This window comes from Podarcis erhardii, assembly GCF_964252035.2.
Source record: "Podarcis erhardii genome assembly, chromosome: 7".
Lineage (NCBI taxonomy): Eukaryota > Metazoa > Chordata > Lepidosauria > Squamata > Lacertidae > Podarcis > Podarcis erhardii.
In genome coordinates this window covers 83,885,747-83,908,660 of record NC_138511.1, presented here as the reverse complement: position 1 = coordinate 83,908,660, position 22,914 = coordinate 83,885,747, and the positions used below count along the sequence as shown (strand labels likewise).

General features: G+C 45.8%; 1 protein-coding gene across 2 annotated transcripts in view; it reads left to right on the top strand.

Annotated features, from left to right (window-relative positions):
* Positions 1-22,914, top strand: part of PPP1R37 (protein phosphatase 1 regulatory subunit 37) — a 50,529-nt gene that overhangs the window by 8,459 nt on the left and 19,156 nt on the right. For both annotated transcript variants that reach the window (XM_081868753.1, XM_081868754.1), the window contains exons 2-3: positions 20,621-20,718; positions 22,256-22,301. In XM_081868753.1, coding sequence (XP_081724879.1) covers positions 20,621-20,718; positions 22,256-22,301 — 144 coding nt within the window. The remainder of the gene's footprint in view (positions 1-20,620; positions 20,719-22,255; positions 22,302-22,914) is intronic.

Sequence of the window (22,914 nt, the reverse complement as noted above, 5' to 3'; positions counted from 1 at the left end):
AAAAGAACCTCAAACGTGCACATAAGATTGCCAGTACATTTGGTGTAATAATTCTTCAGGGGCAACTATAAAAACTAGAAACATAGAATCATAGAATTGTAGAGTTGGAAGGGACACCAAGGGGCATCTAGTCCAACCTGCTGCATTGATTTGAAGTCCTCAATTCAAATTTTGCCTCTGTCTCAATTTCACTGCATTTTCCTGGTGAAGTCCCCTCACCATCAGCACCCCTCAACTACCATCTGAAGATACTGTCTTGCCTTACAGGATTGCTGTAAGTATATCTTGGGTATTGTTCTGAAGTGCTTTGAACCCTGTGATGTACCATATGCATGCATTTGTCTTTTATGACTTGGAGAAACATAGCAGGATCTAAGTCTTTGCTGCTTCTGCCTCTGACACACAGCAGTGGGAGAAGGGAGCAGAAGAAGTGGGTGGTGGTTCTAGGCTATAAGTGGGTGGCCATCCCTGCCAAACCTAACCTGCAAAGGCTGAGCTGAGACACCGAGTCACATGCATGCAAGGTGATTTGTGAGAAAAGCAGCCTTCCTTTCATTATGCATTCTCACTGCTTCCTATTATAAGACAAACCTTCAGCTCACACTCCCACACCCTTCAGTTGCTTTCAGCAAGAGAGGGGAGGTATCCTCCTGGCACATTATGCAAATGATATGTGACAAGAAGAAAGCAGTGTGCTTTTCATGTGTTTGTCTCCACTCAGGGCGTATCCAGAAATCCATCAGTTGGTTTCACATTGGCACACAGGTCATACATCCTACCCATGCAACCTGTGCCATGGGTTGTTCATCAACAGCATGCCAGCTAGGCACAAAGCTTCCTCTGCAGTGTGTCCCTCTCATGGTGTCATTTGGGAATGAGACTACTAGGCAACTGCCACTGAAGCAGGGTGGGTGGGTGGGTTGTATCCTGTCCAAACGATAGCTGATAACATATTTTCTTTGAAAAGTATCCTTCTCGGGTTTCTTGGTGTTGTTGTAGCTGATTTCTTTATCCAAACATCTCCATAAACGCTGTACTTTCCTTCTGTTCCTTCTGAATGCGCCTGTGGTATGTGTTGCCTACGCTGTTTTGGGTCCTGTTTTCCTTGACACCTGTCAGGTCCTGTTATCCAGATAATCATTGCCCATCCGTAAGGGCACAGCTGCTTGTCTGAGCCAAGAAAATGTCTGGGGTTTTTTTTTTTTTTGTGTGTGTGTGTGTGTGTGTTTTGCACCACATTTAACTAGAAAGGATGTTAAAGCTGAAAGCCAGCTTACTGCATGAGCTTTAAGAGAGCTCAGAATTTTTCTTAATATTGTACTCTCCCCGATGTCAGCTGCTGGATTAATACTGAACTTTGCTACTGCTAGTATGTAATGCTTACACAGCACCCACATTACCCTCAGATAGTCTTCTCTAGCACTGTGGATATTAGTTGGCTGAACACAGGACTGCAGGGTTTGAGACTCACCATCCTATAATCAACTAGCTAAGGAAGCATTATGGTCTTCTAGGTGCATGAGAGCCCCCACCTGACAACCAGGAAGCTTTATGAGCCCCTTGTGGGCTACTGTACATCTGTGCTTGGCTAGGTGGGTCAGAGGCTGTGCAGGCCGGGTCTGGTCACATGCATTGTCCACCAGCAGCGCGTGTTGCACAACAGCAGTTGAGCCCTGGCCCAAATCAGGGCCTTTTCGCAGCTGTGATCAGAGCAGGAAGTGAATGCCATTTGTTGGTGGAACAGTGCTTGTATATCCAGGGCCTTCAGACTTATCAGATGCACTGTCCTCTTTTTAATTCCAGCCTGCAATGTAGGAATTGCCTTTTCTTGACTGTAAGGTAAAGACTGTAGATGTTAGCATTTCTTGTCCTCTTTCTGGGTGACCAACTGCAAAGGAAGACAGGGCTCCTCTGTCTTATCAGAACATAAGAAGCGCTCTGCCAAATTCAATGAAGTGCCCATCTTGTCCAGCATTTTGTTTCCCAGAGTGGCCACTCCAGTCATATGCTTCAGGAAATCCCATAGCCCATGAAGGCAGCAGACCACTCCAGGGACTGTGATTTCTGTCTCTGAACCTAGAGGCTGCATTTAGCTATTGTGGCGAATAGCCACAGAAACACTTCCATACATTTGCCTAATCTCTTTTTAAAGCCCTCTAAGCACACAGCTACGGCACTGTCCAGTGGCAGCAAATTCCCTTAATCATACAAAAAGAGAGAATACCACTCTAATAGTTTCTCCCAGCATGGCAAGCTGCACCTACCAAAATTTTGTCTTCTTCCAGCAATTCAAGGGTGCATAAGGCTTGTCCTTCTTTGCATCTGATTGCCTCTGTGTCTCCCCAAAAACAAAAACAAACCCCAACACAAACGAAGAAGCAAGCTATTGCAAAACAGAATGATGGTGCCAGCTGGTGTGAAGTGTCTTGGGTCAGGGCAAGACCCACTTGGGTGCATCCTTATCATCCCACTTAAAATAAGTTTTCTCCACCTGTTGCTAAAGATGTAAAAGCCCAGGGGGAAATGTGGGGTGCATTCCCTCCCCCGACCTTTGTCACATCTATCTGTGAGGTTTGACTGGATTCAGGGCCCACCTTTGATCCAAACCGGCAAACAGGCTTCTGTTAGTACTACTGCTATTAATGTTTATACAGTGCTTAATCAAAAAACAACAGCAGCTCACTACCCCCCAAAAACGAAGAGCTTTGCCTAGATCAAAAAAAGACAGACCCTCCCTGCAAGCGCACAGTCTAATAACGAAGTATTTGTACCATTTACCCAAGCCTGTTTATTCAAGGCAGTTTAATCCAGTTACAAAGGATGACTTTTTGTTCCATACCACAAATCCATCATTCAGTAGCAGCAATACAAAAGATGGCAGTCTGGATGTGCAAACAACATTATAACAACTTTGGTCTGGAAGTCAGTCTTTGCTGATGTCGAATGCATGCATGGCTTATGTCGACAAACTTAATTTCTTCCCCTGCTGCCCTTCCTCCACAGAACTGTCCTATTACTACTGGTGAGTTTGCAACCCAACAGTTGGAAAAAAGCAATGCCCTAGATGTTTTGGACTGCGACTCTCATCAGCCATAGGCACCATAGCTGATGGGAGTTGTAGTCCACCACATCCAGAGGGCACTTAGGTTGGGTAAGGCTGCGCTCCACATCAGCTCCTAAGGAGGCCTAGGTCTCTGACTGTTGCAAAGGATCTCTTGGCCTTGGGCAGCCTTTTGCTCTGAGCATGACCCTCCAGCTCCTCCTTGCCTGTCCAGCTGTCTGACCACAGCAAGAGAGTAGACTTGTCTGCCACAGTAGTCTCTGGCCAGTTGTGGAAGCTGCTAACCATTGATCAGCATCAGCCATCCCTCACCTATGAAATCATTCAATTATAGAGCAAATGAATGGGTTATTGATGGTTGCTTCCCATTCACAGTTAGCTTGCATCATTTTCGTGGCCTTTACACATGGGAAGAGAGGATGGTGACCTTTTCTCAGTGTACTTTGGCACTTTGACTGGTCTAACTGGTTAGAAAGCATTTAAATTGCTTCTGGGAGGGTGACGTAATATAATGGTGTATGGGCTGCATGGAGCCTCTGGGTGTCGTGAGCCCTACAATCCCGACTAGCTCGGGGCTGGGGTAGCAGTTGATTTCAGGTGAGAAACAAGAGGTGTAGAGTGGGAGTGATTCCATAGGTGGGGACTGCCCAGGAAGGGCCCATCTGCCCCTTTGATTTTAGACGCTGAGGAAGGGGAGACAGTCCTGCAGGTGCCCTGCCCATAGCCATTCCCTAGCAACGGGAGGAAGAGCCAGAGGAGCGTTCCCCCCTTTGTGCTGCCTCTCCCATGTTGGCAGTGGACCTATGCTCCTCTGAGAAGCGTGTGCCTCCAACCTTGTAAGGAGAGAGAGTCTTGCAAATGAGTGTGGCCATTCCGCCTTTAAAAACGCTTGGGATGGCATGACCAGTTGTTGAGACATCTTCATAGCTTTCATTCAGTCTTGGACCCCTCTTGGGGTCCTGTTCCTGAGATTGCGGATCTTCAACTGATCCAGGGTGGGTCACAATAGCTGCACTACCACCATGCAAATATATGGCAATAGATTAAGTGGGCCCCCAAATGCATGTTTGGGTTAAAGGTGGTTCCTGGGTCTGAAAAGGTTGAAGGCTACTGCCTTAGATGAACTGTGTTTGCACCACGACTTGTACTATTGCAAGTTTTAATAATAATAATAATAATAATAATAATAATAATAATAATAATATTACTTATACCCTCCCATCTGTCTGAGTTTCCCCAGCCACTCTGGGCGGCTTCCAAGAAAATATTAAAATACAATAGTCCGTCAAACCTTAAAAGCTTCCCTAAACAGGGCTGCCTTCAGATGTCTTCTAAACTTCAGATAGTTGTTTATTCCTTTGACATCTGATGGGAGGGCGTTCCACAGGACAGGAGCCACTACTGAGAAGGCCTTCTGTCTGGTTCCCTGTAACCTTGCTTCTCGTAGTGAGGGAACCACCAGAAGGCCCTTGGAGCTGGACCTCAGCGTCCGGGCAGAACGATGGGGGTGGAGATGCTCCTTCAGGTATTCTGGGCCGAGGCCGTTTAGGGCTTTAAAGGTCAGAACCAACACTTTGAATTGTGCTCGGAAACGTACTGGGAGCCAATGTAGGTCTTTCAAGCATAATTTTTTACTCATACCTAAGAGCTTCTGCTGAAATGTTGTGGGCAAGAGCCTGGGCACCAAGTCACGTATGTATAGTCAGTGGAAATTGCAGATCAGTTCATTTAAAACAAAGTTTCTAGTGTCTGCAGAAGTGTGGCAGAGAGCACGCTGCCCTATTAAAACTGCTGCCTCCGGTCTGCATTTCTTAGCTCAAGGACATTCCCCACTCCCTGTTTTGGCCCCTACATTTTCTTCCCCCATCTTTGTCTCTCATACCCTCCCACAGTCCTTGAAAGCACCCACCCACCCATGCCAGTGGGTGGTGTGGCCCACATTAAAGCATTATAACCACCTTGTATGTTCCGATCCTTCGGCTGAGTACCATAGATTTGGGAGTATTTTCAGCTCATTGGAGAACTGGAGGCTACCACAGGCACTGTTGCTGGACAAGGGATGGGCCTGGGAGCTTGGCAAGGAGTGATATGGGCAACAGGGGTGGTGATAGGAGGGGGGTGGAGCTAGGCCAGGCCTGTGCAGCCTGTGACACAAGAAGCCAGAAGTAGCCTCATGTGGGAACTTCCCAGGAGCTTGGCAAAGCCCTCTCCATTATTTGCAGCCTTAGGGAAGTGGGGTGTTTACTTGGTTGGTTGTGTCATAAATGCTGTAGGCTCTACCTAAGGAAGCATGATTCTCTCTCTTCACCCCTCGCCCCTTTCCTCACTGTAGGAAACATTTGCTAGCAAGAAGCTGGCTCTAATTGTAGGTTAACAAGGACAGTTTTTGAAGGTTTACATTGGGTTATTGGGGGGGGGGACCCTCCCCACCCTTCCCTTTCCCAGTTATTATCTTGGAACTGCTTTTGCTTGGTGGTTGTGTGTTGCCTGCTCTGGTGCAAATAATGATGTAGTTTTGTTCACTGTGTTGGCGCAAGTTGAAGCGTTGCCTTTCCAGAGGCCTTTTGCCTTTAAAACCTCAGCTGAGTCATGTCTGGTCATGACGATTAATGTTTTTCCTGGGAAGCCTTGTGTAAGCAAGCAGCTCCCAACTTGCTCAACTCGGAGGACCTGTGGAGTCTGTGGACTTGCAGAACAAACTTTGGAAGCTTATGTATAGCCCCAATTGAACCTCCTGGTTGACAGTGTTAGATGTTGTGACCGTCAAAGCTAGATCAGAATAAAGTTGTTGTGCGTGATTTTTTTTTTAGCTGTTTATAGCTTGTTGTGTTTCAGAGGCTAGACATGTTAGGGCTGCAATTTTAATTGGTTAGATCCGGATTTCCCAAGCTAGCAGGACCAAGTTGCCAGGGATGATGGGCATTGCAGTCCAAAAACAGCTGGAGACCCAAGTTTGGGAAATCAGTCAGGCTTTTAAGTGACAAAAATGTGCAAATTAAAACACAGAGAGACATTTAAGAAACAAGTACTGTACTCAAAAGAAACTGCAGATGGTAAGCAACATCTTAGGAGAAACACTGACTTTTACCTCTCACGCAGAAGGAAATGTCTCTTCTAAGATGATGCATAATCTAAACACAAATAAAGTATGATTTTGCTTCCCAAAACACTGGTTTTACTTGTATGTAAATATAATCAGTCAATCCACTAAGATTTATTTAATTAGGTAGCAGTCCTAAATTATTTGTTATGTTATTATCCCACCCTTCGTCCAAGTAGCTAAGCATGACAGATGAACTGTCACAACCTTATGAAAATAGGCTGGGCTGAGAGGGAAATGGTTTGCCTGAGCATCAGGCACTGAAGTGCCCAAATGGCAGCACAGCCCAACCACAGCTTGCCTCCTGGACTCAGGCCTGGGGTTTCATTCCAGGTTTGTGCAGAAACTGAGCATATATATATATATATTTAAAAAAACAACTGAATCGGGTCACTGGCTCATTTTGTCGAGTCAGTTTTTATGGAAGGTAGATCTGTCAACGGCTTTGAACCACGAAAAGTAAATGGTATCTCTGTATTGTCAGAAACAGCCTACCCTTGGTTATGAGATGCTAGGAGCAGAATGGATGGGGCTATTGCTGTTGTGCCCTGCTGTAAGTTTTCTGAGAAGTACTCTGCTGTGGAAACAAATCACTGGGCTAGTCAGACCTTTTGGCCTGACCAACAGGCCCTCTCCCATTTGAGTCATCTACTCCATGGTGGTACCCTCAAGATGTGGTTGGATCACAACTTCCCTCATTCCTGACAGATGATGGGAGATGACAGTCCCAACTGTAGGGCGCCATGTTCGCTATACCTTGTCTATTCTGAATGACAGCAGCTCTGCTGCCTATGGGGTTGTTTTTTAAATGGCAGTGGTGGGTATCAGACCTGGGGTCTCTGGCATGCCAAGTGTGTCCTCTGCCACTGAAGCCAGTTCTTACTTGGCCACTGTTCCTTGGGCTGCACAAGGTCTCTTTCTGCCAAAATCAGCTGAGACGTGATGCAAGGACTATCTTTGCGCGCCTTCTGGCAAGCCATTCAAGTCTAAATCCCGCTTAATATTAAGGATGGAGGTGTATGTTATAAGAAACACTGGGTTGCCACAGATAAGGGCAGCTCCACACCCAAGTTTTCCCAGTTCCCCTCTAACGTGTAGGAAAACATAGCCAGAATCCTGAAATTATTGGGTTCTGTGTTCCCCTACCAGCGTCGGCCACTGATGTGGACGTTCAGCTTGCTGAGACCAGCGCATGGGGTAAATCTTGCTACGTGTTACAGAGTGGCAGAACTTTCCACAACGATGCTGTTTTTGGCAAGAGCTCCATGCATCTCATAATTTGACCTTCCATGCTTAGGCTGCCTCTCGTGTGTAAAGTTTGGGCTAGAGCCTGCTCACTCAACTCCTTGCCATCAGCACAGCGTGCTGCTTCTCCTCTCCTAGGCTAGTTTCCTTTCTCTCTCTCTCCCCTCTCTCTTTCTCCCTGCCAGCCCCCGCCCCAAGCTTCTGGGTCAGAACCGAGAGGTCTGTCCAATTTGCAGTGCTTCTTTTTGCTGGCACGGTTTTGTTTGCTTGTGAGAAAGACAAATCTTGGCAAGCTTGCCAAAGCAAGAGACTGGGAAAGGGTTAATGTCTGGGTCTTGACTCTTGGCTGAAGTCCCAGATGGAAAATGAGTTGGCTTTGTGCAGGAACAAACAATATTTTTGCCTGAGAGCTGGGAGCTGAAATGTCAAAAGCCGAGCCTGTGGACTCGGGGGCTAGAAAGCTCCCTAGATCAAGAGCCGCTGCAGGAACTGGCAATGTTTGGTTTTACTTGCATCCTTGCTCTCTGTTGCCTGGCACTTCTTAATAATTATGATGTCATTAGTTTTCATGGGGAGAGCCGCCTAATGAAGTAGCTTCCTACAGGCTCTGCTGTAGTCTGTCCTTAATTCATTTCTGTGCATGCTGTTTCTGCTAAAAGCTTGCCCGCCTTAAGTTGTACTTTACATTTCTCACACCCTGGGAGTCTAAATCTGTGTTGAAGGAGTGAGATATAAATTATGTAAATAAATTAGCATGGTAAAAAATGGATCGTGTTGGGCCTGCCAGTGTTACTTATTTATATTTCTTTACATTTCTATCTTCCATGTCTTTATTGTGGGATTCAAGGCAATGTGCCTTCACGTAGAACTAAGACCAGCATGTTCCAAATAGCTGTCACAAGTGTGGGGAACCTTTGACCCTCCAAATATTGCTGAACTGCAACTCTTAGAAGAGCAGCAATTTCACATTTGAGTTACTTAAGGATTCTTGGGCGAATGCTATCTGGACTCATCAGTTTGTCAGTTTTTATTTTGTCTATAAGGCCTGGAATGTTCTTGTCAACACTATTTCCATTAGTTCTTTAGGCTCTCCACATATGGAAGTTGTTCTACATCATGTATTGCACTGTGAAGACAGATGCAAGCAATTCACTCAATTTATCTGCAATCTCCTTATCCTCCGTTAGCACACCTAAGGCACTATTGCCTTGTCATCCTACAATCGCCTTCCCAGCTGGTCTCCTGTTAGTAATGTATTTAAAGAACCGTTTGTTGTTAACCTTTATGTTTCAGCAACGTGCTCCTCAAATTGTTTTTAAGCATCTCTTAATGTCCGCTTACATATCTTTTGCGTTCCATTTTGGTCTCATTTGGACAAGGCTTCCGTTTTCTAAGGAAGCCTTCTTACCTTGGCTGCCTTGCAGAATATTTTCTGGAGCAGAGAAGGCTAAGGAGTAAACCCTACACAGATCCAGAGCGAAGCCCCTAAGATGGTTGGATGGTGCCTTGTACGCCTCCTTCCAGAAACTCTTGCAGCCCAGATGGCACCAAATGTATTGCTATGCTTACCTTTGGACCACTTCAGTGAGGCTGAGAGGGGGTCTTGTCATGTGGGCAGCCCAGGGCCTCCATACACATAACCCAGGATTATGCCCTGGGGAGGTCACTTCAGTGTTGCCAACACAGCAGTTTGACTTCACCTCCGGAAGCACACTCCAGTCTCTCTCTCTCTCTCTCTCTCTCTCTCTCTCTCTCTCTCTCTCTCTCTCAACAGTTGGATGCCAACAGCAGCAGCTCTCATCATCTCTTGCCTTTGGCCATGCTTGCTAGGGCGGTTGGCAGTTGTAGTTCCTCAAGGTCTGGAGGGCCAAAGGATTTGTCTTCTAGAAGCACATCTCCACTTCTCTGTTCCCAGGGAATTCTTGCCAAACTCTGCTCTTTTCAAGTTGGGTAATCATGGAGGTGCTTAGTAGCAGGGTCTCTTTGTTTAGACTGGCAAGGCACCGAGCTCAAAGAGCACCATTTGATCTACTCTGGCCAATGCTTGCTATGGGGCTTTTGGGGGGTGTCTTGCTGGCCATTTCCTTCCCTTGGCTGGAGCTACATGGTGATGACGCACAAGCCGAACCCCTGCCTAATGTCCCAAGTTAGGACCGACTGAGCTCAAGTCCAGATGGTCTGTTTCTTCAGTGTAAGCAACATACAGACGCAACTGCAGTTGAGCGTTAAGGGGACCCAACACAACGCTGGCTCTTTGAAGAATCCGTTTTTGAACTCTTCCGTTGAAATTGGTTTCAGCCATCTGTTGTAGCTGCGCCAATACCCAGCTGGAAGCTGCTTTCTCTTGGCAAACTGAGGCTGGCTTATGGTTTTGGGGTACTGGGCTGGAAGCATATAGATGACAAAGGCAGGCAGGCAGCCGGGGAGAGAGCTGCTGAGTATATCCAGCAGGAGGGGAAGGACATACGACAGGTTGATGCCCTGGGACTCCCCATTGGAGAAGTGCAGAGAAAGAAGCCAAGGAAGCCTGTTTGTGCCAGGAAGCCAGAGCAGCTCACACAGCACCCCCTGACCTCTTTGCTGCTCTGGCCCCTTTGTGGAGAATTCCACCTTGCCACCCTCACTCCCACCTGGACATTGATGCTGCAGCCAGCCGTTATTTGTGTATTTCTGTAACTACAGTGGTGCCCCGCAAGACGAATGCCTCGCTAAACGAAAAACCCGCAAGACGAAAGGGTTTTCCGATTTTTTAGCAGCTTCGCAAGACGAATTTCCCTATGGGCTTGCTTCGCAAGACGAAAGCCCATAGGGAAATCTCCGGGGACAGCGGGGAACCCTCCTCCCACCGCAAGCCCCGGGAAGAGAGGAGAAGCTGCGTGCCTTCCCCTCTGTTCCCGGACCTGTCCTGAAGGCTTGCGGTGGGAGGTCTGGGAACAGAGGAGAAGGCGCACAGCTTCTCCTCTCTTCCCGGGGCTTGCGGTGGGAGGAGGGTTTTTCCTCCCCACCGCCAACATTCAGAACAGCATTCTGAATGTTGGCGGTGGGGAGGAAAGCCCTCCTCCCACCGCAAGCCTTCAGGACAGGTCCGGGAACAGAGGGGAAGGCACGCAGCGCTTCTCCTCTGTTCCCGGACCTGTCTTGAAGACTTGCGGTGGGAGGAAGGTTTTCCTCCCCACCGCCAATATTCAGAAGGCTGTTCTGAAGGCTGGCAGTGGGAAGAAAAGCCCTTCTCCCCCGCCAGCCTTCAGAAGAGTTCCCCGCAGGGCTCTCCAGGCTGCGGATAGCAGCCTGCTGCCCCTATCCGCAGCTTGGAGAGCCCTGCGGGGAAGTCCTGCAGGGCTCCCCAAGCTGCGAATGTCTGTCCCGCGCCCCTGAAGCAGAGCGCCCCTCGCGCCGGGCAGCAGGCTGCTATCCGCAGCCTAGGCAGCCCTGCAGGAACTCTTCTGAAGGCTGGCGGCGGGAGAAGGGCTTTTCTTCCCACCACCAGCCTTCAGAAGGCTGTTCTGAAGGCTGGCGGTGGGGAGAAAAGTCCTCCCCCCCCGCCAGCCTTCAGAAGAGGTCCGGGGACAGTCTGTCCCCGGACCTGGTCTGAAGGCGGTCTCCCTAGGAACACATTAATTGATTTTCAATGCATTCCTATGGGAAACTGTGCTTCGCAAGACGAAAAACTCGCAAGACGAAAAAACTTGCGGAACGAATTAATTTCGTCTTGCGAGGCACCACTGTAAATGGATCCTTCCATCAGATGACACCGAGAAGTCCCCCATGCCTTACCTACCCCAATCGGTTCAGAGTATGATTTGTCATGTTTCTTTGCTCTCCTTGGAATTGTGGTCACAGCCTCCCAGAGAATTTCCTTTCCTCCCTCCTTCCTCCTCCTCCTCCTCTCTCTCCCTGACCCTGCTTTTCGGGTGTTTCAGATCCTAACAACCTCTTCTGGCGTTTTTCTTTTTCTTGTTCTGTAAACACATTTACCACCAGGGCCTGCCAAAAATTACCCTGTTCAGACATAAAAGGAAATACTGTGAGGGTTTAAGCCCTCTGGGGAGGGATTTTTTTGTGGGGGGGGGGCGGAGGCAGAATCCTGCGTTTGCTCTGGACTTCAGTGCAAGCTTTATATTGCTGAGCTGATCTGGGCTGGCAGCCAAGTACAGCCAGCTACAGTAAGCGGATCTGTCCTCTTCCGCCCCCCCCTCCCCGCCTTGCAACTCTCCTGCAAAACACTACTTCAATTGGGGGAACAAGCCTGGTCTGTCACAGGACTCCTTCTTTCGCAGAGAGATGTCCTCAGTTGTTAGCTTTGCCCGGAGCTTAAAAAGATCAAAAGATGAGTCGGGCACTTGTGATACTTTCTGGGAATAAATAAGTTGGAGCTGTTTTTGGTTTTGTTTTTTAAAAAATCCTGCTTGAACCTTTATTAGTTGGCTTTCTAAATTGGTGTCGCATTTTTTGTGGAGATGGTTATACGGCTTTCCTGCAGCATTTTTACTTTTACGTGTTTGCACTTGTAGTGAACCAAGACTGCAAGTTTTAATCTGTCAACTGAAGCTTTATTGCAAATTTTAATAGGTGAGAAACCTAGTATGATTTTGAAGCTATTTTGGTTCTGGTGTGTTACTGTAAAAATGAATGGAAAAGAAGAAAATGAAATTTGCCTCCCCCCATCCCAAAGTCGTGAGCTTGTGGTTATTCTGAGGGTGTGCGCCTAAATCATATAATTCCTCCATTAAAAGCAAAACACTGTATTGAAGTTTTGATGTTGAGGTGCATTTCATTGATCAGTTATAAAGCAGATTATTTAATCAGTGAAGGCTGCTGTTGTGTGTATGCTTACTTGTGAGAAAGCCCCGTTGAATTGAGTGGGACTTCTAAACAATAATGGTTGACTTTATTCAGCTGATGTTTTGAATAGACAGAGTGGAATGGGAGACAAAATCCTTTCTCTTCATAAAGGTAAAGGTACCTCTGACCGTTAGGTCCAGTCCCGGATGACTCTGGGGTTGTGGCGCTCATCTCGCTCTATAGGCCGACATTTGTCCGCAGACAGCTTCCGGGTCATGTGGCCAGCATGACTAAGCCGCTTCTGGCGAATCAGAGCAGTGCACAGAAACACCGTTTGCCTTCCCGCCGGAGCGGTACCTATTTATCTACTTGCACTTTGATGTGCTTTCAAACTGCTAGGTGGGCAGGAGCTGGGACCGAGCAATGGGAGCTCACTCTGTCATGGGGATTCGATCCGCCGACCTTCTGATCGGCAAACCCTAGGCTTTGTGGTTTAGATCACAGTGCCACCCGCATCCCTTTTTCTCTTCATATCCCCCTTATTGTGGAGCTTCTTTCTCTCTGGTTCCTTAACTATGTTACCTGTGATGTGTTCCCTCCCACATCATCCCTGTGTGAAGCATCTGTCAAGGGAAGGTGTGAAAAAAATGAACTTCTGAGGTGCAAGAGGGAGGAACTCTGCCCAAGTCTCTTTGCTGTTCATGCTTAGGGTGGGTCAAAGAGCTGAGCCAGGAGAAAATGGGTGCTTTGGGATTAGGACCCGCTTGGCCAGCACCTGAGCTTCCGTCCATATCACAGAAATGATATTAGGACTTCCAGGAGTTGGTAGAGACACCTTTTTCTTAAACAACTTGCAGAAGTACTAATTCTGTGCAGCCCAAAGTAAATTATCCAGCTTCTGTAAAAAAAAATAGGCAAGTGAGTTTAAGGGTGTGTGTGTGTGCGCCTAAAAAAAGGGAGAGTTCTGCCAAAGCTTCATGTAGGCAAAGAGAAGGCCACGTGAGTCACTAGTTGGAGACTCTGCTGCTCAACCTTCAGCCCTTGCTTAGTTTTAATCTGTGGCCCATGTTAAAAGCAGAGTAGCCTTACGAGGGTATCAGGGTAAGTGCTTGTTTTCCCAGTGTGCAGCTGGTTATCCAGACCTTCAGAACTAAACATTGGAATAGACTTTGTTAATGCTGCTCCTGCTTGTTTTTTTAATATATATAATATTTATTGATATTTCAAAAAATTACAAAAAATAAAGGGAAAAAAACAAAACAGAAAAATAAAAACAATTAAAAAACAAGTCAATCTTTCCATGTCTTATCTTTCATTTGCTTGTTTCCTTGACCTCCTCACACCTCCCTTTTTTGTATTCTAGTTCAATTAGTTATTTCAGCAAATCCTTTCCATCTTTGTTTTTATCTTAATAATTTATCTTAATATATTGTAACTTTACATTCTCACCCATTAACAATCCATTTTTACTTAATCCTTCATAACGTTACTGCTAAAACCACATAACTTCATTCCAGCATCCTTCTAACATTCCTTAATTTTACAATGTTTCTGTAAATAATCTTTAAATTTCTTCCAATCTTCTTCTACCGACTCTTCTCCCTGGTAATGCTGCTCCTGCTTGTTGACAACCTGCGGTTTTGGTATATGTGTGTACGGTCAGTTTATGAGAAAATAAAAGGCATAGATGCACAGCATGGAAAAAAGGGCCCGGTGGATTAAAAAAAATAATGTTGCTACATATTCAGGGTGTGCTCGCTTACAGGGCAGCCTCATTTTTCTCCCTTTTTTACATCCTCAGTTCTCTAGTTGTAAAATAGGTCCGGGCAGCTTACTTCACAGGGTCACTGTGCTACTTTGTGAGTAAAGAAGGACGCTCTGTGTGCTTTAGATGCTGAAAGGACCTCTCTGGTATTAAAAATACAGAGTAAATGCAATCCCAGCCTCAACACTAGCCGGAATGACGCAGTTGCCTCCAGGGGGTTGGTTTTGAGAACCTAAAGGGCAGCAGGTTGTAAATTATTTAATTTAGTATTATGATTGCTATACTTGTAGGCAACTGCAGGTTGTTTTTTTTAAAAAGTGTCTTAATGTTCCATTCTGTAAAATGAGAATAAACCCTGATTTGGGAGATGGAACGTAAAGGAAACAAATGGCTTTAGTAGCATACTTTGTTATGACAACGTATACATTTGTGTGCACTGCTTTCATTTGGGAGGCTGAGCTGTGCATTGTAAATGAGGGAGGAAGAGAGTTGTCACCATTTGGATTTCCCACTTCAGGCACCAAAATATCTTGAGCAAGCACTGAGTGTGAATAATATTTAGTGATTTGCTGGAACAAAGACTGCCTGTCTGTTCATACGCAATTTTTGAGCTTAATTTTTAAAACCGGAAATTTCACAATACATATTTTGTACAGTGTATTACACCCTGTGTGCGAATTATTGGCAAGAAAACGCCTTCTCCTTACAGTAAACAAAGGGCTGGAAATGGGTAGACTCCCAGGATTAAAATTTATCTAAGTTTAGACCAAGCAACTCTGCTTTATACAAGATAAGCACCACCCATAGACTTTCTTGGCTTAACAGAGCTATAAGAACAACATACTTCTATAATGTATAAATTGTATCTATGTAAATTATATCGAACAGCATAAAAGTGTCTTTACCACAAGTGTTTAATTTGTATCATTTTAATTTTGTTTTAAATGTATTTGCTTTTTTTGTTTTTAACTGTTTTTTATCATCTTAAATGTACATTGCCTTGAGAAGGCGATTAATACATCAGTAATAATCTAGAGCAGCTTTCCTCTGGCACACCGAAAGCCCATGTGGAATTTCTTGGGCAGGACTATTCATAAACAGCAAACCATCTTTTGTGCTAAGGAAGTATTAGGAAAATCAGCAACAACCGTGCAGATTTGTTTCATAAATTGAACACACTTGCTCTTATTTTTAGTCCAAAGTTTTAAGTTAATTTTAGTCTACTTTAGATTTATACCCCGCTTCCCTATAAAAACAAGAGCCACAACTACAAATAACAGTGGAAGAGCACCGGGCTCCCAATACTGCAGTTCGAAAGAGAAGCTGTACCTGCTGCAATTCCTCGGTCAACATGATTGTCACCTCCCCTTCTTTGACTCTGGCCATCCTATCTCAACTTCTCTGCAACAGCTGGAAAGGTCTGCCCAGTGTGTACCTTCTCTTCCATCATTCTGGAAAACCCTGGCTGATGCCTACATTCAGCTGAATGCCATGCAAAGCCCAAACTGATAATGTTTTTCTGCTAATGGGCTGCTCTGCCAGTGGCTGAATTTCGCAGGAAAGTCTCTCTTAGCTGGAATGCCTGCCATTTGAGGTGCATTTCTCCTTCAGCAATTAGTAGCTTGACTTTATTTCCCCTTACTTTTTAGGAGGGAAAAAGTGAGTCTTATAGAGCAAAAAATACAGCTTAAGGGTTTGCTGATTAGGGATGGGAGACAACTTCCAAGGGAAGTGCAGATAAGGTACTGGAGCTTTCAATAAGGTCTGATATTCCACATTTCTTGGCTCACTGATCCTTATTTTCAGAAGGCACTAATCACTTTTATTTACCCACTCTCCACTGATATCCTCGAAGAGCATTGTCATATTCTATAGTTTGTTCACTGCCACCATCAGAACTCAAAGAAAGTTTAGACTAAACAAACAGACTGGATAGTGCATTGCACATTAAATTCGCACACGGAATTGAGTAATAAACTGCAACCTTAGGTTCTCACTTCGAGAAGCTGGCCAGGGGCTTGCTACAGAACTCCCTTTAGGATCCTTTTTCAAAGCCCAGGACAAAATGTGATGCCCAATGAAAGACTTCTTTCTCTTCGCATATCTGAGCGCCTGGCCCGCACAATAAAGCAATTAAAGTGGAAGTGTGCAGCAGCTGCCGCAGCTTGGAAATTTCTGGTCTTCCCCGATAATTACGTTAGTGGTGGAATTATCCTTTCTCCGAACTGAGTCTGGAGTGGGGGGTGGAGAGATCGCTCTGCTTCAGTAATCCAGACCGGATTACAAGGTTGTAATTGGATCCCTGCGCAACGAACTCCGTTTTGTGATGCAAGCCACTTGTTTTGCTGCTCTCGGAGCGTTCCAAGTCGGGCTCTGTCTGTTCTGGTGTGTAAAAAGGACGCTTTGAGGGCAGCTTTTAAGGGCCGCCAGAATTTCTTGCCTTAATAACAGGCCTCTTGCTATCTGCCTCCTTTGGAGGGATGATTGGGGCAGGGGAGGGGGGAGGGACTTCTTCCTAGGGAAGCACAAGCAATTTACTGTATTTTTTGCTCTATAAGACTCACTTTTTCCCTCCTAAAAAGTAAGGGGAAATATGTGTGCATCTTATGGAGCGAATGCAGGCTGCGCAGCTATCCCAGAAGCCAGAACAGCAAGAGGGATTGCTGCTTTCACTGCGCAGCAATCCTTCTTGGCTTCTGAGATTCAGAAGGTGTTTTTTTTCCTTGTTTTCCTCCTCCAAAAACTAGGTGCGTCTTGTGGTCTGGTCTGGTGCGTCTTATAGAGCGAAAAATACGGTAAATTGGCAATAAATGGGGCTGTGCATGTACATTGTGCTAAAGCAATCCCCCTAAAATTCTGCTGCAAGGTACCCCCAAATCCTGCCATAGCAGGGCCCAGTTTTTCAAAGCCCTTCCCCTAATTTCTCCTGCTTTGCAATAGCTTCTCCTAGCCAGTTGGGAGGGGCAAGGAGCTCTTTGGGAAGGGGGAGCAAATAAATCCAGGCCCCCTGCAAGCCCCTCTGAATCAAAGAGACTGGTTCTGGCCCCTGCTATGTGGTTTGTGGATGAAGGCTGGGAGCAAAGTTCCCTCCTTCCAAAGCTGCTGCTACTGTTTCGTTGCACCTGATTTCTACCTTACCCTTATCCCTTGTAAGACCCTCTGTGTCGTCCTTTCCCAGCCCTGCCTTCTTTTCCTTGCACTGGCAGACTCTCCAGACTTTGCCAGATTAAGTTTTTGCAAGGCATTTTGCACTGGCGTATACAAGGTGCTGAAGCTCTGGCATCTGTGGAGCTTAATTCCACAGCTCCTCTGGCTTTGGGAATGTCTGCAAATGTTGCTAATGCGCTTTTGAGCGTGAAACTAATTCTGGCACGACTGCACTGGCCACCAATTAGTTTCCAGCACAATTGAACGAGCTGCTTTTGACCTAGAAAGACATAAGTAGCTCAGGACCTCAAGGCCCACCTCTCCCCACATGAATTAGCCAGACACTGTGCTCATCACTGGAGGCCCTTCTCCCTGTGCCCACCTCTGAGGGAGGTGCAGATGGTGGAAACTTGAGAACAGGCCTTCTCAATGGTGGCTCCCTGCGTGTGGAAGGCTCTCTCCCAGGAGACATGCCTGGCACATCATATTTATTTTTAGGCACCAGGCAAAAACATTAATTTTCAGCAAGTTTCTACGTCCTTTATTTGAAGGGTTTTAGGTGTACTTCTGGCCTCTTAACTTAGTCGGGTGGGTTGTATTAGTTCTGACTTTTTATACTATGGTTGGTTTTTAGGGTTTGTTTTCGTTTTTATTCTTTGTTTTAGTGTTAGTATTTTTTAAGCCGCTTTGGGTCACTTTTCACGAAAAAAGGAACCAGAAATGTATCTGACAACAATAACAATATTTGCAAGAACAGGCACTAGAAGATTGCTTTTTTAAAACAGAGACCCAAGATTCTCATGAAAGAGTTGTCTGTCCCAAAACACATATTGCACTAGGAAGTCCCCAGTTCAAATGTCACCTCAGCTGCTCTTTGTGACGTGTGTCATCATGGGTGTGCAGTCTTTTTGTTTCAAAGGACAAAATGTGCTAGTAGCCTGCCCTGAAATCATGAGAGAATCACAAAACAGTTCATTAATACAATTTACAGTAATGGAAAAGAATTTCCAGTCATTCTGTTTGGTCTACTATTGCAATAAAGTTTGCAACGCTTTCAGTCTCTCTCTCAAAACAATTGAGATTACATACCTTTTGTCATTCCCCAGATAGCTCCAGTAAATTGCCCGAGTACTGCTAAATCCTGTGCTGTTATGTGTCACTGGGGGGGGGGGAGGTTTCAAGTTTTGGGCATGCTGAATCTTGATGGGCCGTGGTCAAATCAAATAATAAAATTCCTGTGGAAATTGCTAATAAAATCATCTTGGGATCCTGTGTTAATTTTAACTCTCAGCGTGTCATTAATAGGATTTAGTATACATTTTATAGCTTTAATAACAGAACCACCACCAATGAGCAAAATTATCCTTTCCCCTCCATGTTGCCAGCATACACCTGAGCCCCTCTCATTTGTTTTTGACAGTTAAAAATACTTTTCACACAGAGGGAAGCAATACAGTGGTACCTCTGGTTGCGAACGGGATCCGTTTTGGAGGCCTGTTCACAACATGAGCAGAATGCAACCCGCAGCGGCATGTCTGTGCACATCATTTTGCACTTCTGCGCATGTGCGAGCGGCAAAACCCGGAAGTAACCCTTTCCGGTACTTCCAGGTCGCCGTGGGATGTAACCTGAAAGAACATAACATGAAGCAAATGTAACATGAGGGATGACTGTAATGAATTTATTCTCCAATGGTCATAGGTGAGGCTTTAAATTAACTGTCCATTTAGCTGGATCATTTTCTTTAATCTGTACCGAAGCCTGATAGATTTGGGATCAAACTCGCTTGGTGGTTTTTACTTTTATAAAGGCAAGCTTCCCACTGGGCATGCCCAATCCTGTGTGCACATGTAGGGTGATGCTCTGGATCCTGGCCTTTACCTCCACATGCAATTTGGGGGTGTAAATGCTGGCATCACTTTTCAGAGCTCTCGTAAGCTGTTGTTGGCATCTGACTGTCTTGAAACAATGGAGTGCACCTCTAGGGGCAAAGTCTAACTGCTGTGTTAGCAGCACCAAAGTGATTTCTCTGGGCGCAGTGGTTGTGGAGGTCCTGAACTGCCCAGAAGACAAGACACACACACACACACCGCCTTGGTCTCACTGATGTGCTCCAAAGGAAAGCAGAGCAATACATTCAGTACCAGCTTGGCTGCAGGAGTTGCCAGAAGGAGGCATACAAGGCACCATCCAATCGTCCTAGGGACTCCACTCCAGATTTGTGTTGGGTTTACTCCTTAGCCTTTTTCTTCTCCCAAAGATATTCTGCAAGGCAGCAGAGGTTGAGGACCAGAGTTTTCCTTCTCCTAGATGGGCTCCCTTCCCAGGTGGACAAGCTCCATCTGCCCTTCGCTCTACAGCACTTCCAGAATCTGCCTTCTTGACTGTTGGACGTGCTCTTGGTCTTGTCTGCTCAATCTGCTGGATCCTGTCTTTGCATGCAGTAGAAGTCCCTAACTCACTGAGGCTTTGATGCCCATTGGCTACCCTCACCTGGTTTAGCCCGCCAGTCAAAGCCATTCCTGGGGTGTGGCCGCTGTTCCGTGCTGACACTTTCTAGGAGCCACAAGTGAGAGCTAAGTCCGGGGGGGGGGGGGGACCAAAGGTGGACAAACTGCCTCAGAAAGAGCATGATGTGTCTCCCTCCCCTAACACCCCTTACACCTCTTTCATAAGCAAATGTGTGTAAAGGAGCTCTGAACACCTGAAAATGCAGAGGTGATGCTTAAATATTCTAGCTTTCAGCTTTGAAAGAATCCAGTTTCTGAGCTCAGCCATCTGCATTCTGCTGCTTGAATCAATTTGACTATCTGGCACCTGAGGTACCCAATTCCCTGCTCCAGTGAACAAAGCTTTGTGGCTGCTATTGGGATTCTGGCAAATCATCTCATTATGCAACATCTGCTAACACCAGCAAAAATGCTGGCTGCTTGGACAGGGCTGGAAAAATCCTAGAAACCAAATGCTGGCACCTAGGTTAGAAAAAATACCCCCAATCTCTTTCAGGTATTGAACACTTGAGGATAAAAGTTTGCATAAGGGGCCAAATCCTTATGACTAGTCCTGCAACTGATTTCATTGGCACACACAAAAAAACATCACACCAGTTCCCCTCTCTGCCGCCTCAGTTTCCCCTATTACTCTTTTCCGCAACTTTCTAATTCATGAAGTGATGGAGAATCGGTCCCTGTGCACATTGTGGCTCTTACAAGGAAGAAAGTGTTCTTTATTATTATTTAATATTTATATATCCGACTCTTCTGCTAATAAGAGTGGAATGTGACAGAGGACTATATTATAATCTGATTGCAAGGTTTTAGCTAGCACTCACCACTAACGACAGGTGACCTGTGAAATTGCAATATGGCTTTTGAAAATTTACTTTATGTGTATTTGTTTGACTTTTAAAAATACCCTGTCCCACGCCAAAGGCTCCTTCCAGTGTGTAGGCGGCATAAATCAAATGGACACATCAGTGTGACCCTTTCTCTCTCTCTCTCTCCCTCTCCCTCTCTTTCAGCTCAGAATGTGACTGTAGAAGAAATTGTCACCGCCTACAAGCAAGCCTGTCAGAAGTTAAACTGTAAACAGATACCCAAACTACTGAAGCAGATCCAGGTATGTTCCTTTCCTTAAGTGCACAGCAGAACCGCTTATCAGATTCGTCTGTCAAAGGCAGAGATGGATTTTTATAAACACTGAAGAAAGCTGGCTGTCGCTGGAACTGAACAGTAATAAAAAAAGTCCTCTCTTGAAGTTGGGTCACATGTATTTCAAAGGCTGCAGCCCAGGCCCATGTAGCACAGCAAACACTAAACAAGGACGAGTTTTGTGTGTGTGTGTGTGTTTCCATTGCTTCCAAGATGGCTGTACTAACCTAGAGAGGGAACTGGGCCAGAGCCCAGAGAGCTAGGTTAGTCTGCAAGGTTATGAACATTGGAAGGTGCTTCACACAGTAACTAAAGATGCTGAGTTTGGGCCCTCCCTAAAAGCATACAGGGATAAATCTATCCATGCAGGCAACAGTGATCTAGAGCCCATTACTCCTGCTCCAACCAGCAGCTTCCTAGCCTCCTTCCCATAGCGGCTGCCGTTTGGGTGGTTTTAGGAGGTGCTGCTCTCTCTGTTGCTGGAGACAAGGAAAAGGAACAATATATTCCAATTCAGCATCAGAGACCTACTCCAAAGGGCAGGGGTTCCACAGACGGGGATGTTATGACATGGGACATTATGTCCCATGTCACTGCACAATGGGCAACACCCATTGGCAGAACAAGACGAAGGCCCTCTCTTCTGCAGAACGTGAGAGCTGGGCAGGCTGAGGGAGGGAGAGGTCCCCCTTCAAGTGTTTGGGTTCCCAGGAGCCTTCAGAATGGTGCCATTTACACACCCAGGGTGTGAAAGAGGAAGGACAATTTTGGCCCCTTATTTTGATTTGAAACTCTTCTCTGAAAACAACAGCTTGGGACAGAAAATCATCAACTGAGCTTTCAGCTCATGTTGAGATGATTGAAGAATTACCAGTAGCAACCAGAATGTCAATTATCATGAACTAGGGCAAGAAAATGAATCCACCTCTACTTGTTTTGCAGGATTTGCAATGTAATGCACCCACTTGCATTGTATATTTGGGCCGATGAATGAAAACCTCTTTGTTATGAAGTGGCCAGCTATTATCAGTTTCTGGAATGACAGATTTGATTATGTGCATCCCTAGTCATTGTTTACATTGGTGTAATGAACTTTTCGCCCTTCTATTAGCTGGGAAATTTTATTATTAAATCTGTTATTAGATGTGTGCGTGTAAATGTGTGTACATCTGTCTTGTTCATTTCTTTTTGAAAAAAGAAAATTGTGTTGTTTTAAAAAGGCCAGTCTCCAGATTGGACCCAGGAGCAGCCCAAACCAATCCTGCAGAAAGGAGCCACCCCTTGTATATCGGGATATCTCCTCTGATCAGATCTGTTCTTAACTCTGGATCCAAACCAAATTGGGCTGGGCCTGGATCAGATTGGGAGACGAAAGACGCTCATATTACATAGAGCTTTTGAAACACTGGGCTGTCCATGCTTCCCTTTAGGTCTTCTTCTTCATTATATCTTACCTTTAAGCTGTTCCCTTCCGTGTGTAGTAATTTGCTGTTGCTTTATTGCAGGAATATAAAGAGTTGACTCCCAGGATAGAGTGCCTGGATCTGAAAGGTACATATTTATTTCCGTTCCCAAGTCTTCTGTTGACACAGTGCAGATCACAATCATCTTGCCGACTCTGGTTATTCCTCAGTGACTATGATCCCTCAAACCTTCTATCTGGGAGTCTGTGCTTGAAAATGGTCTCCTTTGGAGATTAGAAGGGGTTGGGGAGAAGGAATGTTCCGTGTTGTAAATGTGAGATCATTCTGCCTAGGCCACAGTTGTTACAACATAGTGTCATGTGCAGATTTGATAAACCCGGAGGTCTTGTTTTGCTGGCAAACGCATGGAAATCTTGCGTTCTGAAGCCAGCTCACTATTTCAGAGGTTTGCCAACATGCATCTACACCCTCCTCCAACCCTTCTCCCCCCTCAACAGCACCCCATTTTGTTCACATCCCAAATCCTTTCTCTGGTCCCAGATTTAACATTTGCAATAGCCCGCAAATGTTTGGAAACGAACCAGATTGTGTAACCATGTTTGGCACATGCAAACGGAACATGGCTGACTCCATGCTAGAGGTGCACGTGGCCTTGATTTGGGGTTCCCCTCCCTCGCCTCTCCCACTCCCTCACCTGGTTTCATATTTCATAACCAGCGAGTCGCTCCTTGCAAACAAAC